Below are 17695 nucleotides of genomic sequence, written 5' to 3'. Positions count from 1 at the left end.
GGACAAAGGTGCCATGACAGCTATGGGGGGGATGGGGAGGGTTAGGAATAGCTGCTGCTGCCGTCCCTGTGCCATCAGCCCCACCACCCACTCCTCTGCTCATTTCCAGCCCTGGAAGATCACAGCACAATGTAAAGAAGAGGATTTTTATTTAAAAAAAAACAACACACCAAACCCAAACAGATATGAAGGAAGCTCCACCAACTAGTGCCACCTCCTGGAGCAAATACAAGGTTTAAAAAACGACTTTTAAACAAAGCACTTTCATTAAAAGAAAGCACGGAAACAAAGCAGGACTGGACACCCAGAGCTCTCACATTCAGCCAGGAAGAGCCAACAGATTTCTGGCCACCAGAACAAATAATTTTCTCCTATGAAGGCAGAGCACAGAAGTATCGCTGTATTAAGATTTAAGATCGTAAATATTCTGAAACATTCAGCCCATCACTTGGCAGCTTGATGGACAGGTATCTGCTGGAAGTGGCAGTGAGATCTGCAGGAACCTCCCTCAGTATCATGGAGCTCATCTGGTTAATCCTGAAACCTCAGTGAGGCACCAGATAAAGTCTGATGGTGCATTGCTTTTAAGTCAGCCTTGGCTCCAGTGGGGACCAGGGACTCCAGTTCCACTCCCCCCACTAAGAAACACAGATTTGTACAGCAGGATGCAGGGGAGAAGGGAGAAGCAAGGCAGGCAATGTACAGCAGCAGCAGCTTCACCTGCAAGAATTCACACCCCTTCGCAAGGCCCTCAAAAAATGTTCCCAGCATAAAAACCAAACAAATTAACATGAAACTGTTTTCCTTTGCCTCAAGCCAGGCTGAGATCCCTTCCAAAAGCAGATAAGTCATTCAATTTGCTCTGGAAAAAACCCCAAATCTCTTAGAGTTAGGCCTTTTGTTCCTTGATTGACATCCAAGGACAATCCTCAGGTCAGCAGAAGTTTCTCAGAAACCAGACAGCCCTTCCAACAGGGGCTGTTTGCACCCATCTGGCCCCAGAGCTGATGCTCACAGCTCAGAGCGCTCTCCAATCAATGGGCTTCTTGCCAGACTTCTTTAGGAGCTCGTTTGTCTTGGAGAAATGCCGGCAGCCAAAAAACCCTCTGTTCACAGAAAGAGGGGAAGGGTGAACCGTCTGCAGGACGTGGTGGCGTTTCTGTGAAGGGTGAAGGAAACAGCTCGTTAGATCTCTGCACTTTCAGGGACAAGGCTGGCTGCCCCACGTTGTTTAATTTCCTCTCCGCATTTCCTCAGTCATCAGACCAAGAAAGGAGGGCTGAAGAACTCAGCCATAAAGGCAGAGACTTTTATCCCACTGAGGGCAGGCTGCACAGAAGCAATAACTCCCAGCCCATTTTTCAGTTGCTGTTATCCTAACAACACTTATTCATGAGATTTTTCCTAGAAATACCAGCTCTGCCATCAGCTGGAGGCTCTTCTCACAACAGAACATTACTCTTGCTCCACTTTTGTTGCTTAACTCTGGCAAAGACCAAGCTAAACAAAAGGGCAATCAAGTTTGGCAGCAGCAGAGTTCAAGCAGGGACTAAAACACAACCCTGTGAAGAAAGCACCCTCTAGCGTCCACCCCTTAACTAAAAACATTAGTGAGCCACTGCACGACCCCATACCCTGTCAATAGAGCTGCCCTTCCTCTGCGCATAAGCTCCCCACAGCATGAAAACAACTCCATGCAGGTTCTTGTTCAGCCAGGAGACCACCACATCTGTGAACTGCTCCCAGCCCTTCTCCTTGTGGGACGTGGCTTGGTGGGCTCGCACCGTGAGGACAGCGTTGAGCAGGAGCACACCTAGCACACAAACAAAGCTACAGGTTAGCTGCCTTCTGCTTCCCTTGAGAAGAAATCATAGGAATATTTTCATCCCAAGGTACTTGCTAGGGCGACCAGAATTGATTTTGCTTTACGGATAGGCTGTGCCCAACCACAGATCTGATTTTTAGGATGCCTTACCCTGCTTGGCCCAGCCAGTCAGATCACCGTGACCAGGATGGGTGAAGTCTTCAATATCAGTGGACAGTTCTTTGTAAATATTTTCCAGACTGAGATCATGGGAGAAAGACAAAAGATTATGAACTATGCACCTGGGACAGACAAACAATTTGGTATTTAGACACTCAAACAAGCTAATGTATCTCAGATATATTTTATTTATTAGACTTTTAGATTGGATACAAATAAGTTGCTTACTCTGAGGACAGCAAGGCACAGGTTGCCCAGAGAGGTGGTGGTGCCCCATCCCTGCACACAGCCACGCTCAGGGGACGGGGCTGTGAGCACTGCTGGAGCTGTGGGTATCCCTGTGCACTGCAGGCAGTGGGAACAGGTGGCCTTTGGGGTTCCAACTCAAACCCCTCTATGATCTGAAAGTCTTTGTCCAGTTTCTATTTAAGTTCCTATTATTCCTCCTGGGTAAGTTACACCTTTGCCTTTCCATTCATTACTCAACTCCTAATCATACAAGCACTTCTAGCAGCACTCAAGTGTCAAAAACTCACTGCAGACAATCAGCACAAGACAGACCTGTGCCATTAAAGATACTCATTTATAGATAAGAGCAGACAGCATCACTCACTGCTCTTCCCCTAAACAAGGACTGCACTGAGTCCCATCTAATCATTTAAAATAACACTTGTTTGCAGCACATTCTTGAGAATAAAACCTACAGAAAATGATCTGTGTCTTTAAGATGTTTCTGCTAGGTAAAGCACACCTGTAGTATCTCATTAATTATCTCACAGGTGTGAGTAAAAGAACCAAAAATAATTTGTTAAAGAAAGGAATTTTGTAAGGTGGGTACTGCCATACCTGGGGGGAGGTGGAACAGGTTTCTGGACACTGAAACAGAGCCCATGAGCTTGATTAGGTCCGTGATAAGGATCTTGTCCCAAAATTACAACTTTTACCTGGAAGCAGACCTTAATTAGTACTGAATCATATTACTGTTTCCCAAAAAATGGAAACAAAAGAAAAGCTTGCATACAGGCTCTATCCTAGAACAAATACAGACAAAAAAAACCCAGTAACTGCCTTTCAATCAGTGACATTATATTCAAGTTAAGAAACAGCCCCTACCAGAGGCTAACACCACAACTGTGCTGCCAAGATTGCGGAAGTGCTTTGAATGCAAAAGACCAAAGTTTACACAATCCACTTGATGAATGTTTCCAAAGAAGCTTTCTGAGTTTTGAATTCTATGCCACATTCACTGTGAAACTGATGGCTACACACACAGCTTATTAGCAACGCATTCCCTTAAACACTACCATACATATTTCTGTATTACAGTTCATTAGATACGAGAAAACCCAAGATGCACAAGACTCCAAATCAAGCCCCACCCTTCCATGAGCCCCACCCCTAACGGACTTCTAATCCAAACCACCCCCACCCTACTCACATCTCTGATGTCACACATCTGTGTCCAAGTGAAGACCTGCTCCGGGGGCGGGTACACCGTGTGTTTCTTCCTCTCCTCGGCCACGAATGCCATCAGCTGCAAGCAGAACAGGGGGATCAGTGCAGGGGTAGCACTGGGGCAGCAGCACGGTTCGGGGTCAGCCCTAGACACTCACGTCCACGAAGTAGGGCTTGGTGAACTCCGCCGCCAGCTGCCGCCGCCAGCTCTCCCCGAAGCCCGGAGGAACGCTGCGCTCGTTCAGCCGCCGCAGTGCCAACTCTTTGTTCCTGCGCATCCGCTCCAGCTGCTCAGGGCTCAGCGCTGAGGCCCTGCCCGCTTCATGATCCAAGGTCTTCAGCCTCTTAGCGGCATCGTCCTGCAAACGGCGAGAGAAGAGACAGCTGCAGAACGGGCGCAGAGAGGCGCGGCCCAGCCGCTTGCCGAGCAGCAGCCCTGAGACCGCCATGCCACAATCCGCCCCTCCCCACAACACACGCGTCTTTTTCGCGGCAAAACAGCGACAGACCTGTCCCGATTGGTCACCGCGCCCTAAGAGGGCCCGCCCACAAGCGCGGCTCTGATCCCGCACTCTCCCATTGGCCAGCGTAAAAAAATCTGCTTATTTCTATTGGCTCTCGACGGGAGCGGTATGCTAGTCTGCCTAGCAATCGTGACGTAATCAAGCCTGCAGCGCCTATTGGATGTTATTTGTTGCTCAGTCAAGCGTGCAGAACCGCGGGCTTTTGGAAGCAGCTCCCAACGGCCGCTAGCACCGCACTCCCCACACCAGCGCTTCAACAGCCAACAGCTCTCAGCAACCCCCACCTCACCAGCCTCCAGTGCCCTGCGCAGCCCTCAGCCACTTCCAGCGTCCCGAACGCTCCTCTACCCCTATAGCCTCCACCACACAGTTACCTCAGTACCACCGCCAGGCTCTGGGGAGCGGCTGCGTTTCCTCGACGGCGCGGTGCTGAAGAAGCAATGCAGCGTCTTCTGCCCGATCATAGCTGCGGCAGTGCCGGAGGGAAGGCGACAGCGGCGGGACCGGCGCGAGAAGGTGGTCGAAGGGGGCGGGGGTACGATTTGGCGCCAAAAGCTCGCGCAGGCGCCGGGGGCGGGGCCTGGTGGCGGCAGGGGGCGGGGCTTAGGCAGGCGCGTGCGCACTGCTTCCGGTACGGAGGGATTGGGGAATTCGCGCCTTCGGTCGCTCCTTCAGGGGGGGCCGTTCCTCAGCGCCCGCCCCGCACGGGTACCGTCCTACGTATTACCCGCTTTGCGCATGGACAGATTCGTGGTTAAACGTTCTGCTGAGGAACCCGAGGGTGATGGCAAGAGGCCCCGGTTGGAGGAGGCGGCGGGCGGCCTGCCTCATCCTTCACAGCCCAGTCAGGAGATCCGCGCCCAGGGCCTGAGCCTCGAGTACCGTCTGCTCTTCGGCCGGGCCGAGGCTGACGAGATCTTCCAGCAGCTGGAAAAGGAGGTGGAGTACTTCGAAGGTAAAGCAGCCGAGGGGGAGGGTCTGATCCTTTAGAATCAACGTGATTGGGTTGGAAGGGATCCCAAAGCCCCCCAGCCCTGCCGTGTGCTGGCTGCCCCCAGGGCCCATCCATGGCCTCGGGCACCTCCAGGGATGGGGCACCACAGTTCTGGGCGGCACTGCCAGGGCGTCGCTGCTCTCTGAGTGAAGAATACTGAGTTAATTTTGATCCATCTTGTTTAAACAGGTGAACAGACGAAGTTGCATGTGTTTGGCAAGTGGCATAACATCCCCAGAAAGCAGGTAACCTACGGAGACCCTGAGTTAACATACACTTACTCAGGTGTCACCTTCTCTCCTAAGCCGTGGATCCCAGTTCTCAATCACATCAGAGATCGCCTTGTTTTGGAAACAGGACATACTTTTAATTTTGTTGTTATTAACAGGTATGTCTGACTTCCAGTCACATCAAGCAGCTCATTCCTATTGCTTGGTGTACTGATAGATCACCAAGGAGTAGTTTGACATTCATTTGCTGGACTGACAGGTGAACTAATTATTCTGTTTATAGATATAAAGACGGCGAGGACCACATAGGTGAACATCGAGATGATGAGAAGGAGCTGGTTCCACGCAGCCCTATTGCATCAGTGACCTTTGGAGCCTGCAGAGACTTTGTTTTCAGGCACTGTGATTCCAGAGGGAAGAATGCAACACGGCACATTAAGCCCATCAGACTGCAGCTAGCCCATGGCAGCCTGCTGATGATGAAGTACCCCACTAACGTGTACTGGTACCACAGCCTGCCCATCCGCAGGAGAGTGCTTGCTCCAAGAATCAATCTGACATTTCGGAAAATGATGGTTGTTGACAAAAAAGTGAGATAGCAATGAAGCACCTGGTCCATAGACCCTGAATACGGAAGTTTTCGTCCTCAATATAGCTGTCAGTTTCTCAATCAAGCTGTGTTTGATGATCCAAGGCATTAAACCAGAAGATAGCATGCTTGGTAACTTGCTAATAAATTCTGCAGCTACTGATCTTAAAAGCCAGGAATACTTTCAGTAAACAGTTGCTGATACACCACTTATTATCGAGTAATACTCTTGTTTTGGTCAGGATGAAATTTGTTCTCACCTAATCTTAATTATAGCCACTTTTTTAGAAAGTCCAAAATATTCTACATCCTTGAAATAGTGAGATAGTTTATAAATACCATAAAGCGTGAGGTGTAATCATTTAGAGTGAGCCTGTAAGCTGATGATATTCAATGGGTGACACTGTCTTGGAGCTACAGCTTGCTTGGTTTTATTTAAATAAAACACAAATGAGACTGACATGAGAAGGTGATTGCTAAGATATTAATGCAGTGAGTGCAGTATGCTTTACAGTCACTATGATTTGTGTGCATCTATTTCTCTGCTGCTTTGCCTCCTCTGCTTGTGTGGGGTCTTGTGGGCAGCGGTGTGGTGGGACAGAAAGACATCAGAGGTACCTCTTCTTCACTCAGTCCTCTGTGCAGAAACCAGAGAGCATAAGGTGACTCTCAGGGGAATATGTTTTATATGGGCAACACAGTGTGAAAAGCTATCACTTCTGAGAGTACCTGTTTTTCTAAACAATTATCCCTAGGGAATCCATTCTGACTACCTGAAAGCCATTCCCATCCGTGCTCCATCCTACTGAAATGAGGAAAGTGCGTTCAAAGTGTCCACCAGGTCTTAAGGAATCAAGCAATGGTAAGTACTGAGCAAAAATGTGAGTTGATCCCTGTGTAACTGTGCTTAGGAGCATGTGAATGAGTAGCCTTCAGTCTCTTGGGGCTGTGGAATGAACAGCAGTTTAGAAAAGTTGGAATTGGAAATTCTTATCCTCTGTATTTATTGTGAAGAGCAGGGCTCTGCTGGGAACCTGGATCCCAGGAATGCACCTAGAGAAGGTAAAGTGCTGCTTCTATCAGATATACTGTGTATGTATCTGATAGGTTGGCCTTGAAGAAATTAGCAGATATGAACAGTTATTTTTCTATTAAGTTCTTTTATTGCTACTGTACAGTTACAAAAAATACCCTGAAGTGAAAATGCAACTTCAAACAGCAGTGCAGTGCTGTGACTCTAACCACGCTTCTTTAAAATAATATACAAAATAAAACAAGAATTATCCAAACACAGAGATGTCATCCTAGAGGTCTTATCTGATGTTTTGTAAGCTCCTGCATTTTATTAACACCTTTTCCATCATGAAAGCTTCTAACAAGTAACAATATTGGATGAAGCCCAGTGACTTCAAAAGGTAAAGATGGCAAACATCTGCAGAAGCCTTTGAGCTCACAGTAGGCTGAGTGTCCAGCACAGGACTGGGCCTGAGATTTTGTCACTTGCTTCCTTCCTCACACTAGGGCTAAACCAAGGCTGCCTGCTCCTTCCCAGCAGCAAAAGCTACAACAAATGCTGACTGTTCAGCCCTCATCTCTGCAGCCTTTGAGGAAGGTTTCAGAGTGAACCTGCAGCAGAATGAAAGTGAGCAGGTTATCAGTGTCACACACTTATGCTTCCATTCTGATCAAACTGACCCGACAGAAAGCAGTTCTATGCAAAGTCCTGAACGTGCAAGTTTGCAATGCTTTGGGGCTGACAGGTTTAAGACTGTTAGCCAGTGGTGTGTGTATGTTATGACAGCTCCAGCATTACTACTTCCTAAACAAAATTATCTGAAGATGAACTTCACAAAACCTCTAAACAGCCCCTACTGAGAATAGGCTTTGCAGAATATACTCTGGCTGGTGGAAACGTTTGGAAGCTTTCAGGTGCAAACTGTAGCCCTGCTGGAACAACATGCTTTACAGAGCTTCTCCTGCACTCTCATGCTGATCAGAACAGGGGGTTTTCCTCTCCTCTTAGCTTCTGCAAGTCTGTTAGATTTCACCTCAATGGCCAGGACATTTTTGGCATTTTGCAACCTTTTTTTCCCCTCTCGTTGTTTTTCCCTAACTTAACATATAAAAGTTAAAACCATGCTACCAATAGCCTAGCCTAGACAGGGAGGCTTCTCACTAACTGGTATCTCTGTAGATTTATAAAGAGTGTTTTATGTATTATTACTTTGAAACAACGTGAGTGTAGTAAACAGATTCTGTACATCTATTATTATTTCAGCTGGTTCTGAGACTTCTTTAAGGAACTCTGAACGCCTGAGAGCTTCAGGCAGTGGTATGAATATATGAGGTACAAAGTTACCTAAAAAAACTATGAAGACAGTAATTATTTGAAAACTTAGTTGCTGTTTTACACCGAAAAATCTAGTCTGAGGAATGAGTTTTTTTCCTCCGAGTTAGAATTATAGAAAAGAGCTAAAAATAGTCTACATGTTTTATTCCTGATAATTTAAAAGCAGTCAAAATTAATTTTTCCTTCTCCATCCATGCTTTGAGATACTATTATTTTTAACACATTAGACAATCTAGAGCAGTAAAGTACAATTTATATTTATATGGAAATCTGCATGTCTAATGCAGCGACACCAGAATTTGCAGACTGCCTTACCAGACAAGTGCCCATTGGTCCAGATTCACTTCTGTATGCTCAAATTTTACAAGGACGCTTGGGTTGCTGTTTATCTCAGCTCACAGTCACAACCAGTGTAAGCTCTAATGCTCAGCTGCAAACCTGACAACAAACATCCAAAAGGCTGATGACAAATGACAGTTTTTAGCATTAAAATAGGAAGGGCACATCTAGAACACCAATTACAGTAGCCTTAAAGTTAATGGTATTAAAAGCTGTAGTCCATACTACAAGCATTAGTAATCAGCAGTTTGAGTGACCAAGAAAATTACAGTATTGACAGTTAGCAAACACTTCTATCTTTTCATGTCACCTGTAGTGAAAGATACAGAGCAACAAGTCAGGGTGTCAGCTCTTAATTGATAAAAGAATTTGATCTTTTCTCCTGGAAAAAGGAAACTGCTGCTTGAATCAATAATTCCATGATATATAGAGAACTGAGCTATTAAGAAGTGGGGAGGGAAGGAAATTTTTTGGTCACGTATGTTATTATAACATTGCATGTTATGTAAGGAGGCCTTGTTTTATTCACTGGCTGGGATATCAGGAGAAATCTGCTGTCATTCTTTTCATCCCATCATCTTGAGACACCTCTCAGAACACAGCTGGCATGCAGTGGACTCAGACAATGGTAATCTATTCAAATAAGCTCAAGGCACTTTGTTTCTTAAATCATTGCCTTTGACAACAGTAGCTTCCCAACAACTGCTCCTGGGGCTCCCTTGTTCAGAAACTGAAGTGTATAGGGTTCCACATCTCCCCTTGAAAACATAGGTGTGTTCAGAATATGGAAAACAGCCTTGGAAAGTCTGCTTGGAGATGTCTGTCTCAGAGCTGTGATATTGACAGAATTACTACTGAACAGAATAAATGCTTATCTAATACAAATACACTTTGGACTGCATGACCAACTTTGGGTAGCTTAATTTTGGTACAAAACTACTCCCAGCAAGAGCCAGCTGCTGCCATGGAGGGAGGGGAAAGTTAAAGGGCCTGTGGTGGATTATTTGCATAACAGACAGGAGGTGCAAGGTGGATCTCAGCAGAGGAATTTGGTCAGTTTTTGTCCTCCTCCATCTCTCCTAATCACTCTTCAGGCCTCAACTCCAAACTCTGGTGCTGTACCCTTGAGTGAACGCGCTCATAGAACAGCAGGTAAGCACTAGAGGAAAGGACCTCCTGCAAACTAGCTTTGCGAACAGTGTCATCTGAAATCCATAACCACTGATTGCTGACAGAGAGCGGGCTCTTGGAAGAAGGCGGAGAGCGGCGGTAAGTCACAAAGTGTCCAGAATGCATGTCTCCATGGTGCACAACCACCGCCATCAGCCGGTACAGGTACACGGGGGGACTGAGAGAGAGAGGAGAAAAAGGGTCAGCAGACCTGTGTGTCACACGTGGACCTAAAGCAGCTCCAGTTGCTTTGTCCTGACCTGCAATCTCTTTCCGGAGCAAGTAATTGTCTCTAAGAGACGTGCTGCTTTGCAGTTACTTCTTGTTATTCTAAGTCTTTTTGTTATTTTAAGTGCTGCCTGATTCTACTGAAGAAAGCAAACCATTCATTTTAAAGGTTTAATGCACCAGACAGCTACCACATCTTGCCCAGTGTAACTGCCTGAATTGTGTACAAATGTTTCCCATCAAACCAGCGTTTAGTTCTTGCAGCACTGCTCCTGGACAGAAAAGTTATTCTAGAAAAATGTGATTCTTAAAAGTGGTCAAATTATGGTGGGTAATCCATAGATAACTACAGGTATACTTTAAGGACTTGCTCTACAACTGTCTACATAACAAATGTTTGGCACAGAGTGTTTCTTCACTTCTCATTTCCTAAAGTGATTGTAGGAAATGTGCTCCCTATGGGATAATAACCAACAGTTCTGTAACGGAACGTTGGCCGCGGGACTGAAAAGAAGGGAACTTTCTCAAAAACAAATCAGCATCATAAGCATCAAGACTGGATTTATTAAGTAGAATCATGGCAGCTGCAATTGAGATTGTTAAATAGAACTCTTACGGATTTTTTTTCCAATATTGTAAGAATTTCTTGCAGGAGTTTAAAGAAACCAAACAACTCTCGTGGCAATAGTTACAAGTCAAAGAAGGGGTAGTAGGATAAACAGCATGAATGAGAATATGGCAATCCAGAAGGATGACTGCTGCATACTGAACCAAAAAAAGGAGATTCCAAGTTCTCCCTGTAATAAGCTAAACTCCCTTTCTTAGTAGGAGAGAAATGGAGCCAAAGACAATTAGCAAGGAAAAGAGAAAACAGTTTCCTGCACAGGAACTACGATAGATGTTAAGTTCTACGACTACACAGCCTTTTGATAAAGACAGTAAAGGAAAACATAATTCAGATGGACAGAAATATAGACAGGGTACACATCTCACCTACCTGCATTCAGGGAATGCAGTGAGTGGAAAAGTTCCCGAGGACATTAAGAGTGAAGAAGAGCAGGCCCCATTCATAAGGAGAGATTTGGTACCACGTGTCTGTTCTGCATCTGCAAAACAAAATTGGTAATTTAACTTAAATGCTACCACAAGCATTGCTAACTGCTTCTGTTTCTACAGCGTCTGTCATCACAGAATGTAAAGGTAGTTTGCTTATTTTAATTCATTACATATCACAGTCCCTTGATATCTAAAGACAAGAGGTAAATACAGGTAAATACCTGAAGGTTTTACTGATATCCCATCCCTTGTTCCAGGCTTTGTCTCTTCGGAGCTTTTCTGATTCAGATCGTTCTGAGTTGATTTATGAACAGGAATGTGGTATTTGTAGATGTCCATGATTAGGAACTCATTGAACTGTACGTGTTCGTGACGTTTCAGAGGAGTCCCTTGGTTGGACCAGCTCAGTCTTTGCAGATGGATACACAAACACTGAGGGAGCTTCAAAGTTCCATACAAAAGAGAAGTCAAAATACATTTTAAGTGAAGAGAAACAGCTGCTAAAAACATTCTAATGGAACTGAATGGTAAGTCCAGTAGATAAGGAATTAAATCACTGAACTGTTATTCCTTTATGTGCTATTTCTGTATTTAAGCTTACTGCAATACTATTTCTGAGTCACGACAAAAATCACACAACTGCTGAGATTTCTAATAGTGCCATATAACTTACTAGGCAGTAGGATAGAGCATGTTAATTATTGACTCCAAATGGGGGAAGGAAAAAAAGAAAAATCACACACATTCCTAAAAAGCCCATCTCATTTAGCTTGATGGTCTGCAAGGTAGAAATGAGCACTGGAATTTGCGTCAGTAAGTTGCTGCCAGGCATTTGCTAATATTCCATAAATAATGGCATCACACAGTAAGAGTACCCAGGGAAAAAAGGTCAAGGAGTTATAAATATCTGTCAGACAAAGTCATGCCAAGGCCAGCCTTTGTCAGTAAGGAAATTTTATTATGAATGGCCCTGCTGTCCTCTGCATTATCTGATAACAGAGCAAGAGACTTGTAAGAACCTCTAATATAAATCCAGTTCTTTAGCACTGCGTTCTCTGGTTTAAACCTTCTGTGTTTAGAATATTTTAACTTTGAAATGCACAAATTAGCCTACAAATAGGCTGTATATATCAATTGCTTTACTTAGCAAGGGAATAAAAAACTAACACAAGACAAACAAACTGCACCTATGCCAAACTCAAGTGTTTTGCTGAATAACAGTAGAGTACTCACGTTCTTTAGCTTAAAGAGTTCAGAGCTTTGTTGAACTGAGGCTTCAATGTCTACAAATATTTGACAAAGGCTTTGTTTTTTTTATTTAAGAAAACATTAGAGAAGTGTAATAAGTAGTAGAAGTAGACATTAAGCAAACAGGTCAAAGAAAGAGATTACTATTTAATAGGATTTAAAAATGGATTTGGAGGGTTAGCTTGCCTTACCTTCCCTAGCTTTAATTGCTTAACAAATGTTGTTTTCTGGTTTTCTATGCTCTGTCCATTCAGAGTCCCTTCCGCCTGAATCTGAAATCAAAGGGAAAACAGACGTTTGATTACTTCCTGTATAAAATACAAACAATAATCCTGCTGCAGGTTGGCATGCTGCATACCAAGCTATCCTTGGGACCTGAATTTCTTCTACAGTTTTCCTCTCTCAAGAGCTGTTGGCCTATTCCAATGGATCCATGTTTTAACACAAAATTGAGCAGAAATAGCTCTTAGAAAACAAACCTAGTTTACATGCAGCCATTTCTGTTAGGTTTCAAACAATCCATTTTGGCTCTCTATCATCAAAGTACAGGCAAATATAATGTTTCAAAATGGGACTTCTTTTTTTTCTTTTTTTGTTCTTCTAAATATCTAAATACCAAATAAAGCATTTGTAAATTTTTATTACGTTAACAATAAATAAAGCTTCAAAATACTGTGGGGTAATAACTCTATTTTAAGAATAATAAATCCCAGGCAAGCTAGAGGCTTTCCTTAAGTCATGAAGAAAGGAGTAGAAAACTGAAGCCATAATTCTGTCAGCAGGCTTGGAATTGAGCTCAAAGGTTACATAAATTACAATGACATACTTTAGTGCAATTGTCACACACAACATCCTTCACAGATTCAGAGGAGATGAAGTGATGGAGGCAGTGATCCAGTGTCATAGGATGACCCTTAGAACAACAGCAAAAAAAAATTAATTACAGACATAAGGTAACTGTTACAATACAAAGGTCCTGCACATTTTGCCCCCAAATCTACAATGTTTTATCATGTAAAGACTTTCACAAAGCCAGTGAGACACAGAAACTATTTCCAGTTGAAATGTAACCAGAGACAGAACACTAGAAGGTCATCTTCTGAGTCTGCTAATAATACACAGCCCTCAGGATACAATCTGCTCTGTTCAATTTAACCAAAAGGACCAAATAATCCACCAGAAGAAAAAGAAAACTTGGTGTCTACAATCACACCCATCAGGCTAATTGTTCATTTGCCTCATTACCTTAGTAGTAAGGTTCTGTGTTAACACATCAGGATTGTTTATAAAGGCAACTGTAGTTACTCATTTAGCAGCACCTGATTTAGGTGTTACTGAGGCTGTAAAAGTATAATAGTGATGGCAAGGCAGTAGACATGCTGGCTGGGTCACCCATTAAAGGCAGACACATACCCACATAGCTGCTGGAATACTCAGTGAGAGGCTGTCAAATGTATCATACCTCACAGGACTCTGCAAGAAAATATTTCAAATGCAGTGAGCAAAGAAATCTGCAATGATCTAAAAAATAAAATAGGTGAACCATTACCTCCCAACAGTGTCATGCAAAACAAGCATATCCATGTATATGGAACTTGTTTTCCCCATCAGCTGTAGTGCTAGGAAACACCTGATGAAAACACAAGGTACTACTCTGCCTGTTTCTACTGAAGCTGCCCCTGCTCACTTCTAAATTTGTTTGCAAGTTTTTGAAAAGTACTCTTAGAATTGGATGTATGAATTCAATTTATTTTCTGTATTTTTGCTTCATTCAGTTTATCTTCATCTTCTCACTCTGGATGACTGCAACTTTATTTGCCTTTGCACGTGCAGTCACAATTCTGCATGCTGAATGAATTGCTAGTCCTAGAATGTAAGTGGATTTTCAGTATATGATACTTGTGATATTGGATACTAAATGTAATTAAACAACTATTCTACCTGATAAGACAGCTGTCATCCCCAGGAAGTGAATCACACTTCATTTTCTTTGGTATGCTTAGCAATATTTTCTTGTTCAATACAAAATGCCACAATAAGTAGCTGAAAAAATAATGGCTGAAGCTGTAATTCCTGCAAACTATTGAGCTTAAACCAATTATGTTGGACACAAGGGATGGTGGTTTCACCTCAGAATGCACTCTGAATGTCAGGCATCACTTTTCATGTATACCTACACACAACACACTTTCTTATACCTGGTGTTCACAGTGTTTGCAAACCATGTTGCTGGTCAGCCTTCCATGAAAAGGATGCTGAGACTTCCAGTGATTTGACATAGGAGGAAGAGATCCTGAAACACAAAGATGAAATTGTCCTTTTATTTTCAAAACATCCATGTTCATCACTGTAATTCCGAATTTTTGGCCTATTGTAACAAAAGCTGTAAAACATGGTCTGTCCCACTAACAACTAATGAATGGTATTTTACAAATGAAGAGATGCACTTCAGTCCAATAAAGGCAAAGATCAATTGATCTCATCCCCCCAATAAACAAAATGATTACACTATGACTTAATGTTCATGTTTCAGGATGGAAAAAAAACCATACCTCTTGTTCGGCAGCTTATTTGCTTTTGGGTTATTTCTGGCTGCTGCAGAGGAAGATAAAAGATGTCATCAGCCCCACCTTAGAAAAGCTTACATATTAAACACATATTTCATTCCTGATTTTAGAGCAATGCTATGAGTTTAAGTGTCTTTGTGTTGAAAGAAAGCCAAAAAAACCTGGTGCAGAAGAAAATTCGAAGTGACAAATAGAGCAGTTCTAATAAAACAAACAATTAACCTGTAGAATTCTGTGCCTGATAGCACTGAGATAAAAACTCAGCAAGTTTTTCAGACCGTTTGTATGTATTTTACACAAAAAGATTTAAATCTTCCATCAGTATTACGCTGACCATTAATGCTGAAGGATGAGCTAAAACTTCACTTCCAAATGCATTGTTCTATAAACACCCATTTTGCAGTTTTCCGAGCCCTTTCTTGCATCAGGTCTAACAGATAAGAGATTGCACAAACTGCTGCTCTGTGCTAGTGTTTTGCTAGTTTCTCAGCCCTTATGTTCAACAGATTTAGGAATGCAAAAGCCCTCATGCAAGCAGAGTCGCAACAGACTTAAGATACATTTGCCTTCAAACATTTTTTTTTCTTTTTCAATACCTGGGCTATTGATTCATTTCTGTCAGAGCAATGAAGAACAGCTTTGTAAACACTATGCTAATATCTTCAGTTTCTTAACAGGCACTTCATACTTGACACACTTAGGAATCTAGGCAGACTACCAAGTACGTATGGAAACTTCTCCTAATAACAAAACAACATTGGTAAAGTTGTCACCTCCAGTGAATGCACATCAAACAAATGTGTGACACGTGGCTGACGATCCCGTTCATCTTCCAATGAAGAGGTAAGGACATGAAATAGTTCATGAGCATCCTATTAAACAGAGGTATAACAGTTACAGGAAGCAAAACAAAAAAGAAACCCATCCAAACATACACCAGGAGTACTGATAGTCGTATGGCTACAGCACTGCACTACGAAATTAAAGGGGAAAATCACTGCTTAGAGCTTATCTTACATATTAATAGTCATCAATTGTGCATCCAATTCAAGTTTAGTAAGAAGCATTCTCTATAAAACTGAATTTCATAACAGCAGACATTATTAAAAATATTCTGGGCTGGATAAATTTAAAAGGCACCAAAATCACTGAAGAAAAAAAATGAATGCACAAATGCCTGCTTTCCTGGGTTTCAATAAAACCATCTCTGAAATCTGTGCTATTTGGTCTGGCTCTGAACATAAAAGAAGAATACAACCATATTTTATGAATGAGAAAATTGATTGAGTTTATCGACCAGCTGCACTTACTTAGGGGCTAAAAATACTGAAAATAAGTCTTAGAAATCTCCTATGGAACTGAATTTGGAAATAGTAATAAAGTTGAGTCCATCCCTGCAAGCAGGAGTCTTTCAGATACAGGGAAGTGAGGGCTGTATCCCTTCTGTTTTAATATCTCAAACCAAATCTGAACATACTAAGTAGGAGGTTTTGAAGCAGCCAGGCTTTCCGTGACAGACATCTAAGCAAACTGAAAACACCATTCATTAATCACACGATTGTTCTCCTTCATTTTTTAAAGCAAACTTTTCTCTACAGCAAAGATTCGGATTTGATACCCAGTGCTATTAAAGCTATTGGTTCAGTTTTTTGTTATTCCAGATCTAAGCACTGAACTGTATATCAGGCAGTCTAACTTGAATTTTGTAATCACCTGCTCTTCAAATGTCGAGATCTGCCACCTGTAAATTCTTAACACTTCTAATAAGCAGCTTGCATCCAGGACATCATCTTCTGTTACCTCTTGACAGGATAAAGCTTAAAGACATTGCATTTTAAAATGTTAGAAGGAGCCACAAAGCATGGTTAGAACACAGGTCTGTGTATTTTAGGATTTATGCTACTTAGGCACAATATAATTGATTACCATAAAGTTATTCTTGATTAAGACAGGTAAAATAAACAATGACAACCAAACTAGCATGTATTAATTGCTGTCCTCATCTGACAGTGTCATTGATTGCATACATTCTCTTTGTCTAATAATATACATGTAAAGTGAAGAGTTTCATAACTGACAGAGAGAGAATAAGCAATAATATAAACACTGCCTGAAAAGATCACTTTCTGCTGGATTAGGTAAAAAGTGGATCTCTAGATATCACAAAACCACCAGTGTTAATGTCTCTTTCTTTTATCACTTAAACTTACAAGCTCAAGTAGCACAGTTTTAGTGTGAACAATATCCTGAGACACTAAGCCAAAAAGAGAGGAACCCAGGACTGCCTGCTCTTCCTTTCTTTGAGAAAGATTAATGTTGATGCTAAGTGCTTTCTTCCTAGCTTACCACAGCGTGAATAAGTTTGGGTACCTCTTAGGAGATGCAACAGAGTGAGCGACAAGTACTGCTGCTCGCTGGGTTGGTTCTGTTCTGCCTTGTACTGTGCTGTGAACTCCTCCAGCCACCTGATGAACGAGGGGCACGAAGACAGGCCTTGCAGCAGGGAGTTCATGAAGCAGGTGTTTCCGAGGTTCAGCAGGCCAGGCACCAGGCCTGCCAACAGAGATGGAAGAGCTGACACCGTGCAGGCTGCACAAACCTTACTACTTTCACTGGTAAGTGAATTTGGTATGGAAATTACATGATTTCTGTTTACTCGGTGCTGAAAACTAGAAGGTTCTCACATGGCTGTTTGGCATCCCAAAATGCAAAGTAAAATAAGATCCTTGACCTGCAGCAGTAATTAAATTACCACAGAAGAGACACGCGCATATATTCAGCAAGTCACAATTATTAATAATAGATACAATTAATACCTTACATAAGGAACAAAAGTCCTCTGTTCAACACAGATTGTAACCTGTGACGTTTTAAAGGCGAGGACAGCGGCCCAAACCTTAACTTCAGTGACAGCCCATCATTTCCAACAGCTCCTAATGACGAATGCAGATAACGGGGTGC

General features: G+C 42.8%; 3 protein-coding genes across 10 annotated transcripts; 1 reads left to right on the top strand and 2 right to left on the bottom strand.

The window, feature by feature from the left end:
• Positions 1-132: 132 nt before the first annotated feature.
• On the bottom strand, positions 133-4511 carry UNG (uracil DNA glycosylase). Its single transcript, XM_010720214.3, has 7 exons — positions 4338-4511; positions 3598-3798; positions 3423-3518; positions 2831-2928; positions 1976-2064; positions 1635-1813; positions 133-1159 (listed from the first exon to the last, which is right to left on the bottom strand). The coding sequence occupies exons 1-7, from the start codon at positions 4425-4427 to the stop codon at positions 1019-1021; spliced, it is 894 nt and encodes a 297-aa protein (XP_010718516.1). The 5' UTR covers positions 4428-4511; the 3' UTR covers positions 133-1018.
• Positions 4512-4584: 73 nt separating this feature from the next.
• Positions 4585-12839, top strand: ALKBH2 (alkB homolog 2, alpha-ketoglutarate dependent dioxygenase). 8 transcript variants are annotated; one of them, XR_004161596.1, is made up of 7 exons: positions 4595-4918; positions 5147-5345; positions 5471-5908; positions 6532-6638; positions 9560-9734; positions 11301-11446; positions 12422-12839. XR_004161596.1 is itself a non-coding variant. In XM_010720213.3 (3 exons), the coding sequence occupies exons 1-3, from the start codon at positions 4702-4704 to the stop codon at positions 5325-5327; spliced, it is 309 nt and encodes a 102-aa protein (XP_010718515.1). In that variant the 5' UTR covers positions 4585-4701. The 8 variants fall into 8 exon arrangements, 3 of the variants coding, with proteins under 3 accessions (XP_010718515.1, XP_010718514.1, XP_003211023.1); XR_795466.3 differs by lacking the exon at positions 9560-9734; XR_004161595.1 differs by having other exon boundaries at positions 9560-11446.
• On the bottom strand, positions 8256-17659 carry USP30 (ubiquitin specific peptidase 30). Its single transcript, XM_031555979.1, has 11 exons — positions 17105-17659; positions 16448-16551; positions 15508-15606; positions 14720-14762; positions 14366-14460; positions 13581-13640; positions 12994-13080; positions 12359-12439; positions 11141-11360; positions 10861-10969; positions 8256-9813 (listed from the first exon to the last, which is right to left on the bottom strand). Exons 1-11 carry the CDS (start codon positions 17244-17246, stop codon positions 9549-9551), a joined length of 1305 nt encoding a protein of 434 aa, XP_031411839.1. The 5' UTR covers positions 17247-17659; the 3' UTR covers positions 8256-9548.
• Positions 17660-17695: the final 36 nt, after the last annotated feature.

The sequence above is a fragment of the Meleagris gallopavo genome, chromosome 17, assembly GCF_000146605.3.
Source record: "Meleagris gallopavo isolate NT-WF06-2002-E0010 breed Aviagen turkey brand Nicholas breeding stock chromosome 17, Turkey_5.1, whole genome shotgun sequence".
NCBI lineage: Eukaryota > Metazoa > Chordata > Aves > Galliformes > Phasianidae > Meleagris > Meleagris gallopavo.
The sequence above is the reverse complement of the archived record's forward strand: the minus strand, read 5'-3'. Positions and strand labels throughout refer to the sequence as shown.

Excerpts from the sequence above, each read along its gene's own strand:
- UNG (XM_010720214.3), bottom strand. The coding sequence starts at position 4,427 with ATGATCGGGCAGAAGACGCTGCATTGCTTCTTCAGCACCGCGCCGTCG. Across the intron at positions 2,065-2,830 it reads CCTGTTCCACCTCCCCCCAG|TCTGGAAAATATTTACAAAG; the intron begins GTATGGCAGTAC and ends CCATGATCTCAG. Across the intron at positions 1,814-1,975 it reads GACTGGCTGGGCCAAGCAGG|GTGTGCTCCTGCTCAACGCT; the intron begins GTAAGGCATCCT and ends TTTGTGTGCTAG.
- ALKBH2 (XM_003210975.4), top strand. The coding sequence starts at position 4,702 with ATGGACAGATTCGTGGTTAAACGTTCTGCTGAGGAACCCGAGGGTGAT. Across the intron at positions 4,919-5,146 it reads GGAGGTGGAGTACTTCGAAG|GTGAACAGACGAAGTTGCAT; the intron begins GTAAAGCAGCCG and ends TTGTTTAAACAG. Across the intron at positions 5,346-5,470 it reads AATTTTGTTGTTATTAACAG|ATATAAAGACGGCGAGGACC; the intron begins GTATGTCTGACT and ends TTCTGTTTATAG.
- USP30 (XM_031555979.1), bottom strand. The coding sequence starts at position 17,246 with ATGAACTCCCTGCTGCAAGGCCTGTCTTCGTGCCCCTCGTTCATCAGG. Across the intron at positions 13,081-13,580 it reads GTATTCCAGCAGCTATGTGG|GGTCATCCTATGACACTGGA; the intron begins GTATGTGTCTGC and ends TGTTGTTCTAAG. Across the intron at positions 10,970-11,140 it reads GATATCAGTAAAACCTTCAG|ATGCAGAACAGACACGTGGT; the intron begins GTATTTACCTGT and ends TTTGTTTTGCAG.